Source organism: Megascapheus bottae, chromosome 5 (assembly GCF_031878675.1).
Source record: "Megascapheus bottae isolate mThoBot1 chromosome 5, mThoBot2.hap1, whole genome shotgun sequence".
NCBI lineage: Eukaryota > Metazoa > Chordata > Mammalia > Rodentia > Geomyidae > Megascapheus > Megascapheus bottae.
The window spans coordinates 20,922,268-20,943,770 of NC_143513.1; the positions used below are offsets into that span (position 1 = coordinate 20,922,268).

Here is a 21,503-nt window from a genome sequence, read left to right on the forward strand (position 1 = left end):
TTCTATCTACACAGATATCGGATCATCACACATCCTTGTAAGAAGGATGATGACAAGATATTCTGAGACTGTGGTTACTTAATTCCAGTTATATAGACTGTTATAACTGTCCATTCGGTTATTTTGTTGATCTCTATCATAAGTATGGGCAGAAAAAACTATTCTAAGCATATATACATGTGTGTATTTGTAGATACATCTATATGTATATTTATATATATTACACACATATATAATCAAAAACTAGCTTCACTTTTAAGCTTCTACTGGTAGTCTCAAAGCATATCTCTAACTTAGCTTCGGGCGAGGCAGTGATTAGCTGGTGGTTCATATCTCCTATAATCCTAGATACTCAGGAGCTGAGATCTAAGAGCTGTGAGTCAAAGCCAGCCCAAGTAGACTCATATCCCATGAACACTAGAAGCAAAACACTGGGAGTGGAGGTGGTGTTCAGTGTTAAGACTGTCTGCCTGAATAAAAACAGCTAAAGAATGCTAGGCCCTGAGTTCAAGTCCAGGTCCCAGCACAGGTAAAAGGAAAATCCTCCATCTCTCCATCGCTGCCAGGGGCCACCCCCCACCCCCGGACCCCCTCTTCCTCTCAGCTGAGATGTGATTACTAAGGTGACAAGCCTCAGCCCACCACAGCCACCCTGTGACTGCTCTACTTCTCTCCACGCCCATCTATACTTTTCTCTTCCTCATTTCAAACAACTCTGGGAGAAAGGAAGGAAAAATGACCAAGCAATTATGGTGCTCAGCTTTTCAGTCACTAATTAACATCAGTGGGTGAGAAGATGCAACTAGCCTGAAACATGATTAGCCCAAGCACAGCCAATGCTGGAAAGTGAGTTCATAGAGCAGAATTGTTTTTCTTCTTCCCTAGCTCTGTGCCAAGCAGCTGCTAGTAGAGAAAAAAAAATCATGTGTTTTGAAAGCCTGACCCTAACTGAATTCAGTCAAACCAATTAATTTCTCCATTTCATATTTCTGGATGTAAAAATGGTATAAATCAATTATTCTTTCAACCAAGCAGTGCCTAGTGTGCTGTATACAGCCTTGTGCCAGACCCCACAATGGACCAGAAAGGTCCAGGCAGTTAAAGCAGACTCCACCAGTACCCAGCTCACATCTGTAATCCTAGCTAGAATTACAGATCTCAGGAAACAGAGATCTAAGGATCATGGCAGAAAAGTTCTTGAAACTTAATTTCCAAGTAACCATCAAAAAGCTAGATGTTGAGCTGTGGCTCAAGTGATAGAGCACTACTAGCTTGAGCAGAAAAAGCTCAGGTATAGTGCCCAGGCCCTGAGTTCAAGCCCTACTACCAATATATTACCCACCCCCACCCACCCTCCCCACAAAAAAAAAAAAAACAAAAACAAAAAAACAGCAGACATCTTGAACCAATAGCATGGTCGGCATCCCAAGAGAAATCGAGGAGTGACCTACAATTCTGAGGCAGGACTACAATTGAGAATTGGCCAGTCAAGGCAGAGGGAGAACTTAGCACAGAACCTAGGAACTTTCCTGGAGGAAGCACAGGGAAGATGAAGAGATGAGGCTTTGTGGAGGAGGTCTGTATACATGTCCTGGGGTGGGGACAGCACAGGTGGTCTTGAGCAGGCAGTGATGGGATTCCACTGGCTGCCCTAGTGACAATGAGATGGGAGGAGCCAGAAGGAGGCAAATAAGACAAAGTTGGTGAAAGAAATGGTCCTGAGGCTGGAATCAATAGGGACACAGAAGACAAATATAGATGAGCTTAAGGAGCCAGCGGCTCATACCTGTGAACCTGGCTGATCACAAGGCTGAGCGTGAGGATTGTGGTATGAAGACAACTCAGGCAGAAACGTCTGTGAGATTATTCTCTCCAATTTAAGCAGCAAAAAAGCCAGAAGTGGAGATATGGTTCAAGTGGTAGTGTGTCAGTTTTGAACAAAAAGCTAAGGGAGAACTTGAGGTCCTGAGTTCAAGCCCTAGTACCAACACCAAAAAAGAGCTTTAAAAATCAACTAGTAAGACACTAGGTGCAGGAAAGAAGGGGAGGAGGGAGGCATGTCCATCTCTAGCTTTCTAGATATGGCTCCTTGTGGCTGGTGAGAGAAGATGCAAAGTTCAGAGGTGACTGGAGCGTCTGTGTCACACATGGTGACCTACCCAGAGAAGAAGTTCAGACGAACAGCTGAATGTTCAACTCTCGACTCAGTCCAGCCTTTCCAGCACACCCTGCTCTTCAGTGTGGGGTGAGCAGTTAGCTATGCTTATACTTGTGAAGGAAACCACAGAGGTCAAAAAAATTTCTAGGACTCACAGTCCCAACAGCTAAGAGCAGGAGACAAAGTAAGAAAGAGCAGATAGGGTGGAGATTGGGGGGAATTTGGCTAAATGGTAGAGCACTTGCCTAGCAGTCAAAGGCTAAAATTAATACGTATACAAATACATACACATCACATACATACTATTTTAAAACAAAAAAAGTAAAGAGTTGCTCACACCTGTAATCCTAGCTACTCAGGAATCTGAGATCTTAGAATCACAATTCAAAGCCAGCCTAGACAGGAAAGTTCAAGAAACTCTCATCTGCAAATAACCATAAAGAATGTAGAGATGTTCATACCATGAAAGTTTCAGAACTGAGTTTTCCATAAGGTCCATCAAACAAAGGCTCACTGATTCTCTTTAAGGGCTTCTCCATCTTAATCTTTGTGCAATGGACCTGGATGCTGGTGGCTCACATCTGTAATCAGCATGTAATCAGTGTCTCAAGAGCCTGAGATCTAAGGATCAGTGTTCAGACCAGTCCAGGCAGAAAAGTTTGTAAGACTCATATACAATAAACCAGCCCCCACCCCACCCGGCCAAAACAAACTGGAAGAAGTAGCTCAAGTGGTGGAGTGCTAGCATTAATGGGGAAAAAAAAAATGACAGCAACAACAGCACAGGACAAATAGTGCATGTGAGTGTGTGTAAAACATACACCAAGGGCAGCCTTCCAAACTGTTACTAGGGCACAGCTTTATGGGTGGGTCTACCCTCATGTTGGGAAACACAGGTTGCTGCTGTAATCAGGACCAAAGCTCCTCCAACTTTCACTGGGGGTCATCAGCCATTCCATACTGCAGTTCAAAATGGAGACAACCCTGCTTTCATCGGCTATCAGGATGGGAAACACGATTAAGAGGCAATCACAGGAAATGCTACCCCGGAAGCTGAGACCATCCCATGGCCTCACATCAAGGCGCCTCCTGCTGGCCTGCATGTGCTAAATCAGGCCTTTTCCATCAGGAGGGCTGAACTTCCCCAGGCTTGGTAAGTAGGATCTGTTTTGCCAGAAGCAACACCAGTCATAGCTACAAAACCTGAGAACTTGTCATTCAACAGCCCTGTTTAAATTCTCTTGTGTAACCCCCCACAGAAACACAAAGCACATTTTGCTGATCAAATTCTGAGCCATGAAGGCAGAAGATGAAGAAGACAGTCTTCTGTTGAACTGGATAGAAGGTAGTGTGTTAGTGTTAATGATATTGTTCTTGTTTTTAAGTTTGTGTTTCTACAATCATGTTTGTTTTTAATTTAAAAAGAACGTGAACTGGTGAAGTAGGGGAAGAGATGGTGAAGTAGGGGCAGAGAGATCAAGAATACAAGTCCAATATGGGATTTGTTATAAAGACCCTATCTCCCAAGAAATTAACAAGGGGTAAGGAGGAAGGGAGGGAGGGAAGGAGAAAAGGGAGGGAAGGAGAAAAGGGAGAAAGAACAGCTGAGGCTTGTCACCTTGAAATTAATCTCAAACTCTGCATAGGCCAACACTTAAAGAACATAAAGGGGAACTATCAGCATCACCCCACCCCCAGATGTTAGGGTGCCCTCACCTGGATTATTGATTATTCTTATTTACAGCCTGCCCCTGCAGGGGAAAAATATCAAAGAGAAGAAAGGGATACAAACTAGCCAGGTACAGTGGCTCACACTTGTAATCCTAGCGACTTAGGAGACTGAGATCTGAGGATCACAGTTCAAAGCCAGCCCAGGAACTAAAGTCTGTGAGACTCTTCCATCCAATTAACCACTAGAAAACTGCACTGTGGCTCAAGAAGTAGGGTGGCAGCCTTGAGCTGAAGAGCTCAGGAATAACATCCAGGCTCAGAGTTCAAGCTCCACGACTGACAAAAAAAAAAAAAAACCCACAAATTATTAAAAGCAGATTAGCCCCTGAGTAAAGAAAGTGGGAACAAAGACAAAGTGGGATGGCTTTCAAATTCTCTACTGGCCACAGAAAAATGGACTAAGATCCATTTACAGGAGGTAGAAATCAAGTCCAGTCTCTGCAAAGTTTGTACAACTGCATCTCCATCAACAGTCAGGCGTAATAGTCTGTGTCTAGTACCCCAGTGAAGTGGGAGGTGACCTCAGGAGGAACACAGTTCCAAGCTGACAAGCAAAGAAGCTCATGAAACCCATCTCAACAACATCAGGGTGTGGTACATATGCCTATCCCCGTTATGGTAGAAATTATAAGCAGGAGGGTCAGAGTCTAGGCTGGCAAAAAAGCCCTATCTCAAAAATAACCAGAGCAAAATCGAGGGGAAGCATGGCTCAGGAGGCAGAATGCCTGAGTAGCAAGCCTTGAATTCAAACCCCATTGCTGCAAAAAATAAACAGTTTGAAGTTTGCTGTGAGTTTTCAGAACAGACATGAGCCCTCACATTCCCCCTTTAAAAATTCCTAAATAAGTTATTAACATACTGAGGTAGTAGTCGCAAGAGCTACTCTATCACTTTACAACCATAATAAAGAACAGCACTCTTGTTGGGTGCTGGTGGTTCATGCCTGTAATCCTAGCCACTCAGAAAGCTGAGATCAGAGGACTATGGTTCAAAGCCAGCACGAAGCAGGAACATCTGTGAAACTCTGACCAATAAACTACTAAAAAGCAGGAAGTGGAGCTGTTGCTTAAGTGACAGAGTACCAGCCTGAGCAAAAACAGCTCAGGGATAGCATGCAGGCCCTAGTCAGGGCACACACAGAGACATCACACAGGCATACAGACACACACAGCATTTTCTAAAATGTGTATAAATAACATTTGAGTCTGAAAGCATGTTAATTATTTGTGAAGATTTATTGCTATATCTTTGCTTTCATAACATATCAATTTCGTGTTACCTAGAAATCTTTGTGAAGATCCCAACATCTAACAACTATGTATATACACTGCACAAATTTAATCTATGCCTCACTAAACAGTGCTTTTCAATATGGCAAATAACAGAAATCTGATGTGCCTTTATGATAGCAGTATCCTTGATCCCCAAGTAGCCTGTAAAACCAGGTTGGCACCACAGATGAAAAAAGCTGGTACTTGTATGCCAGGGTTCACTTGTAGACAGTCAAAGCTGGAAGCATCAAAGACCATGCAGTCCAAATACCTTACCTACAACTGGGGAAACTAAGGCCAAAGCTTAGCAGGTCAAGCCCACCTGCCAAGCCCACCTGTTATTTACCAGAAATAAAGTCGCTTTGACCTTTGGAGATTAAAGGCAATAAGGCAAGGTCAGACGTGGGTCCAGGAATGGCTGTGAAGCTCAAGGCAGTAAGAAATGGAAGCTGATGATAGAGGACACGACAGGAAAGCTGGAATTTACTGGCAGAATCTTGTTGGATGTGAGGACCAAAGCAATAATCTGAGACCATTCTCAGTATCGATTGCTCTCCATTGAAAGAAGGAAGAACATAATCCATCTTACAATGAATGTCTGCATCAGGCATGTTTAAGATAAACCTAATGATCTTGTTCAAAGGGGTCAGCTTAAGGTCTAATACCCCTGGAATGCTTTCATGCTTGATAATGCAAAAGGATTATTTTATACATGCATGCTCTTTGTAAAGAGCTCATTGTAAAGTGATAATATAGCTCTTTTTTTTCAAGGACAGAATGAAGTTGGTTCATTTTGGTTATGTATGTGTGTGTGTCTATGTGTGTATCTATGTGTGTGCACACGCATGTGCACGTGCACGCGCGCGCACACACACACACACGAATCCCAAGTTCTCACTTAGGTTTTTCTTTAAAGTTGGTACTCTACTGCTTGTACTACACCCCCATTTTCAACTTTTACTGGTTGGTTGAAGATAAGTCTCTTAACTTTTCTGCCTGACTGGCTTCAAATTACAATTTTCAGAATTCATCCTTGTGAGTAGTTGGTATAACAGACATGCGCTACCAGCTCCCAGTTAAAGTTTCTTTTTGAAAATTCGCAAGAAAATTCACATTTCACAGGAAATAAACTGAATACTCGTAAAAAGAAAAAAAAATGATGCAAGTTGGAGATCAAATCCAGGGCCTCCTGCATTGCTAGACAAATACTCCATATTGGAACTAGACCTCCAGCCTTCCTACTCATTTACGAGGTCTTAAATAACTTGTACACAGATAACTCATCTATATGATCTAAAAAATTGCTTGGTTTGCAAGTAAGCCTTGGAGAACATACAGTACTTACATATCACTGACCGCCACTCCCAAAAGACTCGTGTATCAACAGCCCCTTATTAATCTGGATGAGGTTATAAGAGTCCAAAGATAGGCACAGGACATATAGATAACAATTTACTGCTCTAGCATGACATGCATGAAAGTTAGCTTGATATCCATCCCGAGAACGAAGAGTAGAACCCTCCTCCAAAGTCCTGTAGTTCAGAGCTCTCATTAACCTAACAATGACAGTCACCTCTTAATTCTGGAGACACTATATGTATTTTTTCTTTAATTTCACTAATTCTGTGTCACTGCTCCCCTCCCCCCAGGCCATTCCATCCCCCATCTCCTCTGCAATAAATAAAGGTGTCTGGTGTGACTTCCCAGGTAGGCTAATCCCTTTATCTGGGAGTATTCGGGTGAGTGGGCCCAGCTAGTTCCACACACTGCTCAGGACATGGCACGCCATCACCCTTCCCGAGCAGGTGTCCCCACACCAGGAGAAAGGGGGAGCTCTGATTCATGCCTCTGCCTTTGCATTCTATGCTACCACTTTAAGTACTTTTACCTTCAGAGTATGATTTCAAGGAAAGCACAGGAAGCTTTAAAGCCAGAACCTCCTGAGTAGAATCCCACTTCCCATACCCAAACTGAACCCAATGTCTGGGAACAAGTTATTTCCCCTTCCTGCATCTCAATTCCTTCATGTGTAATAGGGGACAGGTACAAGAGGACATGAGATGAAGGCTGTAATGGCCTGGCGCACAGTAGGTGATCCACAATGCTCCTTCCTTACCTCTTCACTGTAAATCACTTCTTGTCTCCAGATTACTTTTTCCCTCTTCACTCACACTCACACACAGACGGACAGACAGACAGAGACAGACAGAGACAGACACACAGACACAGACAGACAGACAGACAGACACACACACACACACACACACACACACACACACACACACACACACACACACACCCCTGCTGTTGGCCATAATTTCTACATCTGAATAACAAAGAGTGTTTGTAAACCTTTTTCAGGAAGTATGATTACAGAGCCGTTGCCCAACAATGAACTTATGAAAACAAAAATGACCAGACCACCATATATAGCTAAAATAAAGCCACACAAAGACTGCAGAAGCAAAGAGGCCCCAGGCTCTCCAAGTTTTTCTAGAATCTCCTTCCTCAATCCAAAGCATGTGGAGATTTATCCAAAGAAAACTTAGAGCAACTCATTACATTAAATGTCATACAAATGAAGACTTTCTAGTATCTCACAAGCATTATTGTAAAGGAAAGAACTATACACTCCGACCACCTTCCACCTCTGCCACCTGCTTCAAGTTCTCTGACCCTGAAGCAGCTCCCTAGCCAGAGGCTTTCAACTCTATTCAACAGGGGTCTTACAGGAGACAAACTCAGTTTTGAAGACCCAAGTTGTCCAGTCTATATATACACAATCCATCCACTGGCATGTGTTTTCTATATTTTTGTTTTAAATAAAATCCTGCTTAACAAGTATTTTAAGTTTCATACAATCCAAAGAACATTAGAAAAAAGAAATCAGCTATGCATACCTCAGTACAAGTGACTTTTCATTCTACATCAGAATTCATGTCTTACAAGAAAAAAAATGTTGATGAAATGACGAAGAATGTACATATAGCTCTATATTAACTGAAATGTCATCTCAATTGGACTACTGCAAAACTTCTCAGATTCCTGCCTTCTGCCCATCTAGACTCTTTTCAACTCAGCTGGCCAGAATGAACCTGGCTCTTTCCTGCTTAAAATCCTCCAAGGGCTCCCATCTCACTCTGGGTAAAAGTTAAAGACTTTTCAATGGGCTCTCGGGTCCTGAGGGACTTGGCTCCTCTAGCTGCACTACCCTTCTCTAACCACTTGGCTCTAGGCACCCTGGGCACTGCCCACAGCATCAGTGCCCGACCTTTTCTCCTCTCCCCCAGGACTTGGACACCAGCTTCTGAGTGTTGTCTTCTCTAGACATGCCCTATAAAACCATAGCCCTATACAACCATAGCCCCTTTCTTAGCCTGTATTTCCTATACCTATACAACATATGTATACACACATATGTGTGTATACATATGTATATAAATATGTCTGTGTGTATGTTAGTACTGGGTCTTAAACCTGGGGCCTAATGTTTCTTAGTTTTTTCACTCAAGGTTGGTACTCTATCACTTGACCCAGACTTTTACTTCTAGCTGTTTTGGTAATTAATTGGATGTAAGAGTCTCACAAACTTTCCTGCCCAGACTGCCTTCAAACCATCATCCTCAGATCTCCAGCCTCCTAAGCAGCAAGGTTCACAGGTGTGAGCCACTGGTACCCGGCTCTAGTGACAGAATGTAGGGGACACATCATGGCATTGTGTTTACCACAGCATCCTCAGCATGGAGGGCACGCAGTATACATTTAATAAGATCAAAGAGTGGGCAAATTGACTTAAAGTACATTAGCAAGCTATCTTAAGATATGTAATAGTTACTGAAAGCTGAATGGTTTTGTTTGAACTCAGGGCCTGAGCACTATCGTTGGGCTTTCCTCAAGTTAGTGTTCTACCACTTGAGCACAGAACCAGTTCTGGCCTTTTCTATGTATGTGGTACCGAGGAATCAAACCCGGGTCTTCGTGCATGCTAGGCAAGCACTCTACCACTTGGCCAAACTCCCGGACCTGGCTAAATGTTTTTTTAAGATGTCAATATTGAAAACAGCCCTTCCCCTAAAGCTCTTCTCTTGCTGTCTTCCTCACTAGAAAAGTATAAAGAGCTAGCCAGACCTTGTGAGTTTCTTGATACTGATATTAATATTCAAAATTGTGAGGGCTAAGGATATATAGGTCAGTGAACATGTAACCCTAAGCTACCTCCCTAGCACTAGAGACAGGGAAAATATTAGACAGAGAAAGAATGTGTGAGAGAACAGGGCATAGCAGCATAAACCTGTAATCCTCACACTGGGAAGTCGAGGCAGGAGGATGGTGAATACAAGCCACTTTATGATTCCCTCTCAAAAATAAGAATAAAAATACAATCAACATGATTCCCAAAATACAATAAAAAAATAAAATCAAAATGCAGCCTTTTTTTCACTATGGTTATTTTCACCATTGTTATTTCATACATGATTTTTAAGTATATATTTACAGCCTGGTGCTAGTGGCTCACATCTATAATCCTAGCTACACAGTTCTAAGCTAGCATGGGCAGGAAAGTCAATGAGGTTCTGATCTCCAATCAACTGCTAAAAAGAAAAAAGCCAGAAATGGAACTGTGGCTCAAGTGGTAGAGTGCTAGCCTTGAGCAAAGAAACTCAGGGTCACCAACCAGTTCCTGAATTCAAGCCTCAGGACTAGCACAAAAGAAAAAGTACATATTCACCTGAAATAACATCCTCTTAAAGTACTCCCTAGCTCCTCACCCTCAGGCTAACAACTCAAATTCTAGAATAAAGTAGTACACCTGTAACACCTCCAACATAACAGGCCATCTACCAAATGTGATGATTTGGCAATGTTTGAGCCCGTCCATCCTTTCTACCAGAGTCCAAGCAGATGACCTTCACGTGCCATGACCCAGAACCACCCCCGATTGTCCTGACCTGTCCACTGAGTCCCTGATGAGCTGCTGCAGGTCCACCTCCTGCTTCCTTAGGGTTCCGAAAGAAGACTGGGTCTCCACCAGGCTTTTGCCGCCCACGTTCAGCTTCACTTTCCCCAGAACGGTCTCGATGGTCCCACTTACATGGTTTTCAAACTTGCCCTCGTATTTCACAAAGTCTGACTCCACCACCACTGGAAAGGATAGAGAAGAGGAAGTGATGACCTGTGTGTCAGGCCACCTTGCTTCCAGACCCCCTAACCCAGGCTGACTTCAGGAACTCCCGTTATCTGAGGAAAAGAAAATTGAACCAGGGCACCAAGGGCTCACGTCTGTAACCCTCACTACCCAAGAGGCTGAGATCTGAGGACCAAGGTGCCAAGCAAATCTGTGTAGGAAAGTCCCGAGTGATCCATACCACCAAGTAACGACCAAAAACTTAGAAGTAGAACTGTGGCTCAAGTGGTAAAGTGCAAGCTTCATTAAGCAAAACTGCTAAGTAACAGGCTCCGAGTTCAAACCCCAGTACAACATGAAGGTGCAATGCCTATGCGCCTCTAATCATATACAATATTTATCAAAGTGAATTCCAGGAAATGGAAACAATAGGTTTCCTGTTCATCAATAGGTTTTCTTTTCATCTTTTTCATTCATCTGTCTTTGGGAAGATAAGGGGAGCACAGAAATGGAGGGAAAAGAGTGAACAAATGCAGCAGTGGTCCTCACTCACCAGACACTGTGTTCAAAATCAACTATACCACTTGTGAGTGGGGACAGGTGAGAAAAACTGGGAGAGAGTGAAGGGAGAAGTGACATTGTCAAAAAGAAAAATGTATTCTTTACCTGACTTACATAATTGTAATCACTCTGTACATCCCCTTTATAATAAGAAAATTATCTTGGGACTGAGAGTATGGCCTAGTGCTTGCCTAGCAGGCACAAAGCCCCGGGTTTGATTCCTCTGTACCACATACACAGAACAAGCTGGAATTAGTGCTATGGTGCAAATGGTAAGGCACTAGTCTTGAGAAAGCCCCAGGACAGTGCTCAAGCCCTGAGTTCAAGCCCCAGGACTGGCAAAAATAATAATCTTTTAAAAGGCAAGGAGATTCTTGTTGCTTTAACTCACCAGGGACCTCTGGTGGTTTTACAGTTTAGCAAAACATTTAGAAGTGGACTATTACACAGTAAAGAAACAGTGTTTTAAGGATGTGCTCCATGGCATAAAAAGTCCCCAAACAGGGACTTTAGCCACCTGAATGTCCTTGGCCATTTTGCCTACCAGTCTTAGAGAGCAATCCCTTGGGCTGTAATATCCCAGCCACTTTGGAGGGTCCTGATCCCCCCAGCAATAGAGTCACCAACACTCAGTGAAACAAGCTAAAAGTCAATTTAATAGTAGTGCAGAGACTACTCCCTACCTTTGGGCTGACAGAAGCCCCAACCTTCTGTGGGGCTGAACTTTTAGGGAAACAACACACAAAGGTGGTCATCACTGTAGGAATGTCATCATGCCAAGCCCATAGTCAATAACCACAGGATAAAACCACACCCAGGGGTCATAACCACTCATCCATTTGATGGTGGTCGAGCAGGTTAAGCATTTTTAAAAAGACAAAAACAATTTGGCAGCTAAACCTGCAGGTTATTACAGGGCCAAGCTCTCATCTCAACTAATTACTCAAGTAATTCCCCACTCAGATGTACCCCCTTCTCTCTGAATGCTAGTCAATCATTCAATCCTTATTAAGCAATTCCTTATCTGTTTTCCTGATAAAAAATCAGCAGACATGTACTAACTCCCTCCCCTTTTCCTTGGCTCCCATACAGTAAGGAATAATACCAACATTCCAGTTGACTTGATGTCAAGCTGGGAATTGCCCCCTCCACCCCAGGGTCCATGTCCAAACTGCTAGCAGGTTCTGCCCTCTGTGTCAGAACCCTCAAGATGAATATCAGATGATCTCATGTTTGAACGCTCAACCTTAGGACTACAGGTTTTTACTATTCATTTGTTTTGATTTCTTTCCACTAGGGCTGAACCCTGGGTTTCATAAATGCAAGTGGCTTACTTCTGAGCCGCTTCTTCAGCTCTGGCAGATCTCAGATTACATCTCCTGAACAAAGTTTTTTTCCTGGGTGGTTCAGAGACCATTAATGGTAACTATCTGATGGATTCTAGCTACCAGCTGTTATTAAACACAAAGTGAAATTCAGTCTGACCAACAAGTGGGTTTGCACCAAACCAGCATCCTTTCTGATAAACAGAACAGACCCAGATTCTCCCAAAGGGTATGGCATACAAAGAAACTTTCATGTCAGGGATACAGTTGTGGTCTTGGGCCTACCATTGCTGTTGTGAACTCTTTCCAAAATTTGCATTGCAGCAGATAGGGACAATCAAGACATTGTGTCAGTCAAGTGTCAGTAATCCTAGCTACTCAGGAGGCTGAGATGTGTGATCGTGGTTCCAAGCCAAACCAACCTGGGCAGTAAAGTCTATGAATCTACATCTGCAATTGACCAGCAAAAGGCCAGAAGGAGAGCTATGGAGCAAGTGATTAAGAACATCCGCCTTGAGCAAAAAAGCTAAAGGACAGTGCCCAGGCCCTGAGTTCAAGCACCAGAACAAAATTAAATTTAAAAAGGCTATGTACATTCAACTGCCACCCTAGACAACTCCACAGAAGATGGCCTGATACGAAGTGACACAATTGACATCAACTGCAGCTGATAGAAGAAATGAAGGAACCAACAGGCTATTATCAATGGACCAGCAACAACCAGCCTCTGTTCCTTCTACTTCACACCCTGGGTAACACCTGCCAGTGTTGTTCCAAATGGCAAAAATGAACCAGAAATAACCATCTTACATCTGCTCAGCAGACAAAGCAGTGACATATCTCATCACTACTCTGACACCAGCAGGACAAAGATCCTGGGTGAACTCCAGTCCTGGATGCTGACCATGGACCTGGACTCTGCCACACTGACTTCAAGTGTCCTCACCAACGCGCCTGAGTCTCCTTACAGCCTCCTTATCAGTATGATATATAACCAATCCCCACACTAAAACAAGCTTTAGGTAGGGCACCCAGCCCATGTGTGTTGAATGCCCCCTACATGCCATCTACAGTGAGCATGACTGATATTTATAACGCTGAAAAACCATACTAATTCATTAAGCTATGACCTTGCAATGTCAGAAGAGCAGAATTCTTGCATTGTAAAAAAAAAGATGCTTAAGACAGCACAGGAAAAAAATAGAGAATTTGATACAAGGTATCCCCTCAACTTTAGACATCCCCTCAACTTTAGACAACACATATTTAGAAAACAACACCTTCTATTCTGGGACTGATTACAGAATACATAGAAAAGGCCATACCTGGATTCAGTGATTGGTCTCCAGTGAGTACATCTCCCAGGGAGACAGAAAGAAACTGGTACTTAGGTCTCTGCCAACACCAATATCTTCTCTTTTTAGTCACCAGACTTAGAAGTTGTAATTTATCAGAGTCACTCAAGTTTGATACTGAAATCAGGTTACCATCATCATCAACTTCTTTAAGAAAATTCCTTGTTGCTTTGGCAAACATTTTGGCAAAACTATCTGGTTAAAAAAAGAAAGAAAAATAAGATCCTAAAGATAAATGCAAAGTTACATTAGTTAGTGTCTTTTTTCTACAGCTATCACATTCCTTAGTCTCAATGGTACACATGAAAGAATATCTGCTTTCTAGTAAATTCTTAATGAGTTTAGGTAAGGATAAAGAAATTTACCTGAGATATGGAAGGAGAATATATCAGTCAGGATGGGCTAGATTATACTCCAGAAACAACCCCCAAATCTCAGTGCCTAATAACAAAAAAAAGTTTTATTGGTTCCTATCCAGAGAAGACAGGACAGCTTTATTAAGGATTCAAAGGACAAGCAATTCTCTTGAACCTAGTCAGTCAAGAGGCAAATTAATGGAAAAGGTATCTGTAACATTTATGACCCAAACCAAAATATTAAAGAAAAATAACTCACACAGCTGGGAGTTTGGCCTAGTGGTAGAGTGCTTGCCTAGCACGCACGAAGCCCGAGGTTTGATTCCTTGGTACCACATACATAGAAAAAGTTGGAAATGGTGCTGTGGCTCAACTGGTAGTGCTCTAGCCTTGAGAAAGCCCAAGGACAGAGGTCAGGCCCAGAGTTCAAGCCCTAGGGCTGGCAAAAGAAAAAACAACTTGCACAAATAAAACTTAAAATACACTGGTAGAAACATGGATGAGGGTTATAAACATAACTCACAAATTGAACATAGCCAGATATATTCATTCTCTATCTCTCTCTCTCTCACACTCACACACACACACACACAGCCCTTCCACATTCACAAAGAGAATAAGGAAAACTATTACACAAAGTAAAAAAAAAATTAAAAAACAAAACCCTGCCAGGTGTCAGTGGCTCACTCCTATGATCTGAGGATTGAGGTTCAAAGTACATCCTGGTAGGAAAAACCATGAGACTCTTACCTCCAAATTAACCACCAAAAAGGCAGAAAATATAGCTGTGGTTCAAGTAGTAGACTGCTTGCCTTGAGCAGGGGCAGTGCTCAGATCATAAGTTCAAGTCCCAGGACAAGTGCCAAAAACTAAGCTGTTCAGTTCACTTTTTTTTTTTTTTTTAGAGATGACACTTCTGATTTCTTTTTATTCTCTAAGTAAGCTTCTTTTAATATCGTAGAATAAATCACTTTTGTTAAACAAACCAATATAGATTAATAAGCTCTTAAGGTAACACAGTTTGGAAAATCAAGAGAAGTATTAGTTGGATAACAGAAATTGGGTAGTATCAGTTCATTTTCTTCAACATGAATCTTTTCTTCAGTATCAGAAAATACTTGCCTTTTCTCTTTCTATTTTCACCGGTCCCGTGGCTTGAATTCATAGCCTGGACACTGTTCCTGAGCTTATTTTACATAGGGCTAGCACTCTACCACTTGAGTCACAGCGCCACTTCTGGCCTTTTCTGTTTATGTGGTGCTGAGGAATTGAACTCAGGGCTTGCTTCATGCTAGGCAAGGACTCTACCACGAAGCCACATTCCCAGTCCAGTACCTTTTCATAGATCACTATAAAATAATGGCTTCCTGACCCTGTTCCTATTTATTCTCAAAAGAAATGTCTTTTTTTTTTTTTTTCCATTTGGGGGAGTGCCAGGGTTTGAACGCAGAGCTAGGAAGAAACTCTTCCTCCTTCTCCTTTCCCACCCACCTTTTTTGGGCTTGGGGGTTTTTTGTGATTGTTTTGTTGAGACAGGATCTGGCTTTGTAGCTCAAGACCCTCTTGCCTCAACCTCCCCAGTGCTGGGACTTATGAACCAGTTCTTGACAAGATGCCTCAATATCAAACACAAAGATCGGGAGGACCCTGCCATGTGTCAGCACTGGGCCGACTGTGCATGTTTTCTCGAGTAATCTTTCCAACTCCGGGAGGCACAACCTGTCCACACATCACAGATGGGGAAAATGGGAATGTGCCCACCATCAAGAAAGAAGAGAAGTGGGAGCCAGCCTATCACTGCAGCCCGGGGGTGTGAGGAGCAGGCCTGCCACTCCTCCGCTGAATGCAGAGTGACACTGACCATCTACACCAAGCAAGGCCACCACCAAAGTCAACACTGTCTCATGGTTGACCACAGAGCAAACACAGACATTATCCAAACCACAAAAATGACCAACAGCCAACCTCCCTCCAGTCCTGGCAGTGACCCACTGAGCCACTGAGGCTTCTTCACCACCTACAGCTGTGGCTTCATTTTGCTCTTCTCTCCTTTTACACACACACACACACACACACACACACACACACACACACACGATCCTCTTCCTGACGGCATCCAAATACATTCCCAACTTGTGCCATTCCTGGTCAAACTGGAAGGCCTTGAATATCATCTAGAGAATTATCTGCCCAGATTCTTCCCGAGGTTCTCTGACTCCAGAGAAGGAACCCCTACTCTCGTCTACTTTTTCTTTTGACATTTGGGCTATATCTGATTCACTGTATAAGTGTGTTCAAAAGAACAGTGCCTGGCTGGGAGTGGGGCCTAGTGGTAGAGTGCTTGCCAATTATGCATGAAGACCTGAGTTCAATTCCTCGGTACCACATACATAGAAAAAAGCTGGAAGAGGTACTGAGGCTCAAGTGGTAGAGCTTTAGCCTTGAGAAAAATCCAAGGACAGGGCTCAGGCCCTGAGCTCAAGCCCAGGACTGGCAATAAATAAATAAAATAATAAAAAAGAACACTGCCCAGTTATGGTGAAAACTAAAGTCATTGCCATGAAAAACATCACTGTAGAAATCAGACATTGTTTATGCACAAGTGCCTGTGTGATTCCTTCACAAGCTCAACACATTTTGAATTTTTAGCTTCCTAAATCACAAAATGAAATTCAGCCTATTAAAACAGAGGTGTAATCCTTTTATGTTTTCTGATGGCTGCAGCCCAGAACCTGAGTTTTTATTTTTGCCAGTTCTGGGGCTTGAACTCAGGGCCCGGGCACTGCCTCTGAGCCTCTCATCGTTAGAGGCTAGCACTCTACCACCTGAGCCACAGCTCCACTTCCAAGCTGTGTGTGATTATCTGGAGATAGGAGAACTCACAGATTTTCTTGCTGGAACTGGCTTAGAATCACAGTCCTCAGATCTCAGCCTCTTGAGTAGCTGAGATTACAAGTGTGAGCCACTGGTGAACCCAAATTCAAGGTACACTGCCGTCTCTTAAAGAAAAGCTGGAGAGGAGGAGGTGTGGTTCAAGTGGTCCAGCACCAGTCTTGAGGGGAAACAGCCATGGGAAAGCGTGAGGCACTGAGTTCAAGTCCCCCCCACCCCCAGACCTTCCACAACCATCCCCAGCATGTGAAGTAAGGGTGGTCACGGCCACTTTAGCTGGAGACGCCAGGCAGCAAGTGCTCCTGGGAAACCGTGGTGGCCGAGCCTCTGCGCCCCAGGCCGGCACCGAAACCCACCGGAGAAAACCCGGTTGCCCCGGCCCTCCGCTCGCGGCTGGGCCGCTGCCGTCCGAGCTTTGTCCGGACTCGGGATTCGGCCCGGTTTCCCTTCTCACGAGCACACGAGGAGGTGGGATCTGAGCACAGCTTCTCCAGCCCACAGCCCTTCATCCTCCCGCACACCTGCACCGGCCAGGGGTCCGCCTCGCAGGCTGGTGGGAGGAAGGGACGGAGGTGCGGACGGACGGACAGACGCTCGGCTCTATACACGCTACAGCCATGGCTTCCTTAGCGCTGCCCTGAGGTCCCCCGCTCAGGTGGAGGTGGGAAGCAGCGCCCGGAAGGATGGGGAGAGGAGGGGGTCCCCAGTTGAAGCCCCGCGCCTTCGCCCAGCCCTGCCCTCCTCCCGACGCAGCGGCCCCGGGCGGTGGGAACGCGTCCCCGCCACGGGCTCACCCTCCTTTCCGAGCCGGCACTGGGCTCCGGTGCGGGGAGAGCCTCCCCTGCACCCAGGCCGACCCCAAAGACAAAGGAGGGAGCGGGGCCCGAGCGGCGGCAGCGCCAGCGTGGGGGGGGGGGGGGGCACGAGGTACCCGCGCGGGCTCCGCCGTGGAAGGCAGCGGGGATGGGAGCGGGCGGAGGGGGAGTCGGGGGGGGACCGGGAAGAGGGGCCCGGGAGCGCTGACACCCCGCGGGAGAGGAGGAGCCGGAGCGGAGCCCGCAGCTCGCGCCCCCGCGCACTTACCCGCGCGCCGCCGCCGCGTCCCCGCCGCCGCCGCGCGCGCTCGCTCGCGCCCCGGGAGTCGGAGGGGCGGACGCCCGAGCGAGGGGCGGGCGCGGAGGGCGGGAGCGCGCGCGGGACCTTTGCTCGGTCCCGCCCGCTGGCTTCGCGGCCCGGCGGCGCCAGGGCGCGCAGGGGCGGGGCCGCGGGGCCCGGCGGCAGCGATCGCGGAGGGCCCGGTGAGGCACCGGAGGTCGGGAGACACCGGGCTCCTTCCGGGGACAGCCGGAGCCCGGGCGCTGTGCCGGGCAGGAGGAACAGTCAGCCGCACGTCCTGAGGGCCGAAGACGCTTCTTCCCCACTCACCCGGCTTGGAGTGTGGCTTCCCGGTCCACCCAGGCCTCGGGGAGGCCGTGGGGCCCCTGCGGGGCGGGGCGGTGGATGGATCTCGCAGCTCTGCCTCGGCTTGCACTAGGTGCTGGTAACACCGGGTGGTTGCGTGCCCCTTGACTGGCTTGACTCATCTTCCCAGTCAACGTTGGCAGATATTTTCTTCTATGAAGAGAACCTAAAGCTGCTGCTCTCTGGGGGCTTTCAGGTCATAGGGAGATGCGAAGTGCAGGCGGCTCGCCTGTAATCCTGGCTAGCCACGGAGGCTTGTGATATCCCAGCCATGAGGGGGGGGGCGAACCCCCTCATAGAGTCATCAACAGTGAACCGACCTAGGAGTGAGTTTAATAGCAGGGCAGCAGCTTCTCCCCACCTTTGTGACCTTCAGTGGGGCTGAGCTTTTAAAGGGAAACACCACACACAGGTGGCAGTCACCTCACGATACCCATAGTCAACAAGGATGGAACCACATGCAGGTGGTTAAACATTTTTTTTTTACAAAAGGAAAAACAATTTGGCAGCTAAGCCTGCCAGGGTATTACAAGACTGAGATCTGAGGATTGAGGTTTGAAGCCAGCCTGGGCTGGAAAGTCTATGAGACTGGAAGTGGAAGTGTAGTCAAGTGGTGGAGCCTTGAGCAAAAAAGCTAAGGGATAGCTCTCGGGCACTGAGTTCAAGTCGGTTTCAGTGCTTCTGCACACAGGCACGCACACCCTCACACAAACCATTCAGCTGCTAAAGATGAGTCGCCCAGAGGCCTCAAGAGTCTAGAATGACTTGCAGATGACCTAGCTTATTCAGGCAGCCAAAGCAAAAATCCCATGAACCAGAGGACTTATAAACAACAGAAAGTTTCTTCCCACGAGTCTGGAACCTTCAAGTCCCCGACTAAGGACCTGCAGATTCAGGACCTGGTTTCCTGTTTTGTACACAGCAACTTTTTGCTGAGCCTTCACAAGGTAGAAGCCATCAGCATTTTCACTGAATCACCTCTCCAAAGGCCCAGCTGGAGGGGGTGCAGCTGAAGTCATTTCTGTTCCTTCAGGAAGGGGGCTGGTGGCCACTGCACCTTTTGCAAGGCAGGATGCCTAGGTTGAGACAGCATGAACCAACTTGCTTGCTTCTAAAGGGGGCCAGCATCCATTGTCATCCTTTGGACAGCTGTCCCATGGGACCCTCCTCACTTCAAGGGGTACCAGAAAACCTCCCGCCCTTCCTTCCCTCCTTCCCAGACTGAGGATTGAACGCAGTGCCTCACAATTGCTAGGCAAGTACTCTACTCGGGGAAAAGGGCCATCAGGTCATTAACAAACTGAGGACAATAGATGCCGGCCAATTCAGACCTTTCAGAAACAATTCCAACTAGAGAAAGCCCAGAACACTGAGCTGAGTTCATTTAAGTAATATGTTTTCAGATTCTATAAACATTCAATTAAACTGAGTTTTGAGCCAGATGCTAATGGCTCACACCTGTAATTGTAGCTACTCAGGAGGCTGAGATCTCAAGATTAGTGTTAGAAGTCAGTCTGAGCAGGAAAGTCCTATAAGACTCTCAGCTCCAATAAAACTACTCAAAAAAATAAACAAAACAAAAAACCTGGAAGTGGCTCTTTGGCTTGAGGGTATAGTGCTAGTTTTGAGAAAAAGAATTTCAGGGACAACACCTACAGAATGAGTTACAGTCCCTGGAATGGCACTACCACCACCACCAAAAACCTAAGTTTTTCCTTTTCCCTAGTTCAAGCATGTCTTTAAGACTACTACAGAGAGAAACAAGCTGGAGTAGACAACAGTTGTTTTCATCTGTAATCATTTATGATCAATCAAACGTCTCAGCTGAGTTATAATTGGAGAGGGAGAGTGGGAATTGTATATGTATTTATTATTTGATAAGGTCCTTTAAAAGGCTAATTTTAATGCAAACAGCAATTTGGCAAGAAAAAGTTTTCTTGGTAAATGACTCCTTTCTGGCTGATTGTTAGAAGCACTAACCAAGTACATTAGTTCACCTGCAGGATGCAAGAGAAAACAGCTCAGAAAGGTGAGTTCTTTTCACCTGGAAAGCCTCAAAAGCAGGAAGGTTTTGTTTTGCTTCAAACTGTAGGTAGAGGCAGAAATAGCTTTTGGCATTTGGACTTCTAGTAGCATATTTTGATATCTCCTAGTTTTATTTATATTATCTCTTCAGAAACTATGGTCTGTCATCTCACTTCAAGGAATGGAAGTAGCAACGGGAAGTGGACACATGGAAACTTAAGATGGCTTGCTCTTTTCAAGCAAATCCATCTTCCCTTGCTAACTTCTTCACACTAAAAGACAAGAGAAAGGTCAATGCCATCAAAAACCAAGCTGACTGCTGCTGAAGATTTGACTGGGAGCAGGGGATGAAGGAGAATGATGGAAGAAGTGATAATGACCAAGATGCATTGTACTCATAACCTGACTTAGGAAATTGAAACCTCTTTGTGAAAGTGCCTTAGTGTTAGAGTGCTTACCTAGTATGCATGAAGCTCTGGTGCTGTGGCTCCAAGTAGAAGAGTGCTACCCTTGCTTGAGCTAGAAGCTCAGGGACTGCCCAGTCCATGAGTTCAAGCCCAACGACTGGCAAAAATAACAGCAACAAAAAATACTACTTAATAATACTAACTAATAATACAAAGAAGCTTACAATTAGCCAATGTCTGTGTGTCCTGCCTGTAATCCTAGTTATGCAGGGGGCTGGGATGTAAGGATTGTGGTGCAAAGACAGTGCAGGCAATAAAGTCCATTAGTCTCATGTCCAATTAACCATCCAAAAGCCAAAAGTAGAGATGAGGTTCAAGTGGTAAAGCACCAGACTTGAGCAAAAGAAAGCTAAGGGACATACCAGATCCCAAATTAAAGCCCCAATACCAGTGCAGGCATGTATACATAGTGCTTACAATGGCTAGAGGAATTCCTTGCTGAAATAAAGAAGCTGGTAATTCTGACTAGAGAGGAAAAACTTATGTGTAAATGTGTCCAAGAATAAAACGTGCATTTGGTCAGGACCTTGCTGAGAAGGACCCGGAGGAGATGAACAAACATGCTTGAAAATTCTGTAGGTTCATGTCTCATCTCACCCACCTCACCCCAAAAGTTTTGCAGACACTCCCGCCTGCCAAGCACGATTAGCCTTTACAGCCTGAATAGGTAAACAGCTGTGCAGTCCAGCATCCCCAGGGAAGTCACATTGCCACAATCTTATAAAGCTGGTGGTGTTGATGCGCTTCAGGTTAGTCAGGAAGATGAAAAAAATGCA

The 21,503-nt window shown here is 45.2% G+C and overlaps 1 protein-coding gene across 1 annotated transcript in view; it reads right to left on the bottom strand.

Annotated features, from left to right (window-relative positions):
• Window positions 1-13,968, bottom strand: part of Gsdme (gasdermin E) — a 47,282-nt gene extending 33,314 nt beyond the window's left edge. The window contains exons 1-3 of the mRNA XM_090332776.1: window positions 13,892-13,968; window positions 13,497-13,721; window positions 10,110-10,302 (exon numbers count right to left, since the gene is read on the bottom strand). Of these exons, the coding sequence (XP_090188902.1) occupies window positions 10,110-10,302; window positions 13,497-13,707 (404 nt within the window). The 5' untranslated portion in view covers window positions 13,708-13,721; window positions 13,892-13,968. The remainder of the gene's footprint in view (window positions 1-10,109; window positions 10,303-13,496; window positions 13,722-13,891) is intronic.
• Window positions 13,969-21,503: the final 7,535 nt, after the last annotated feature.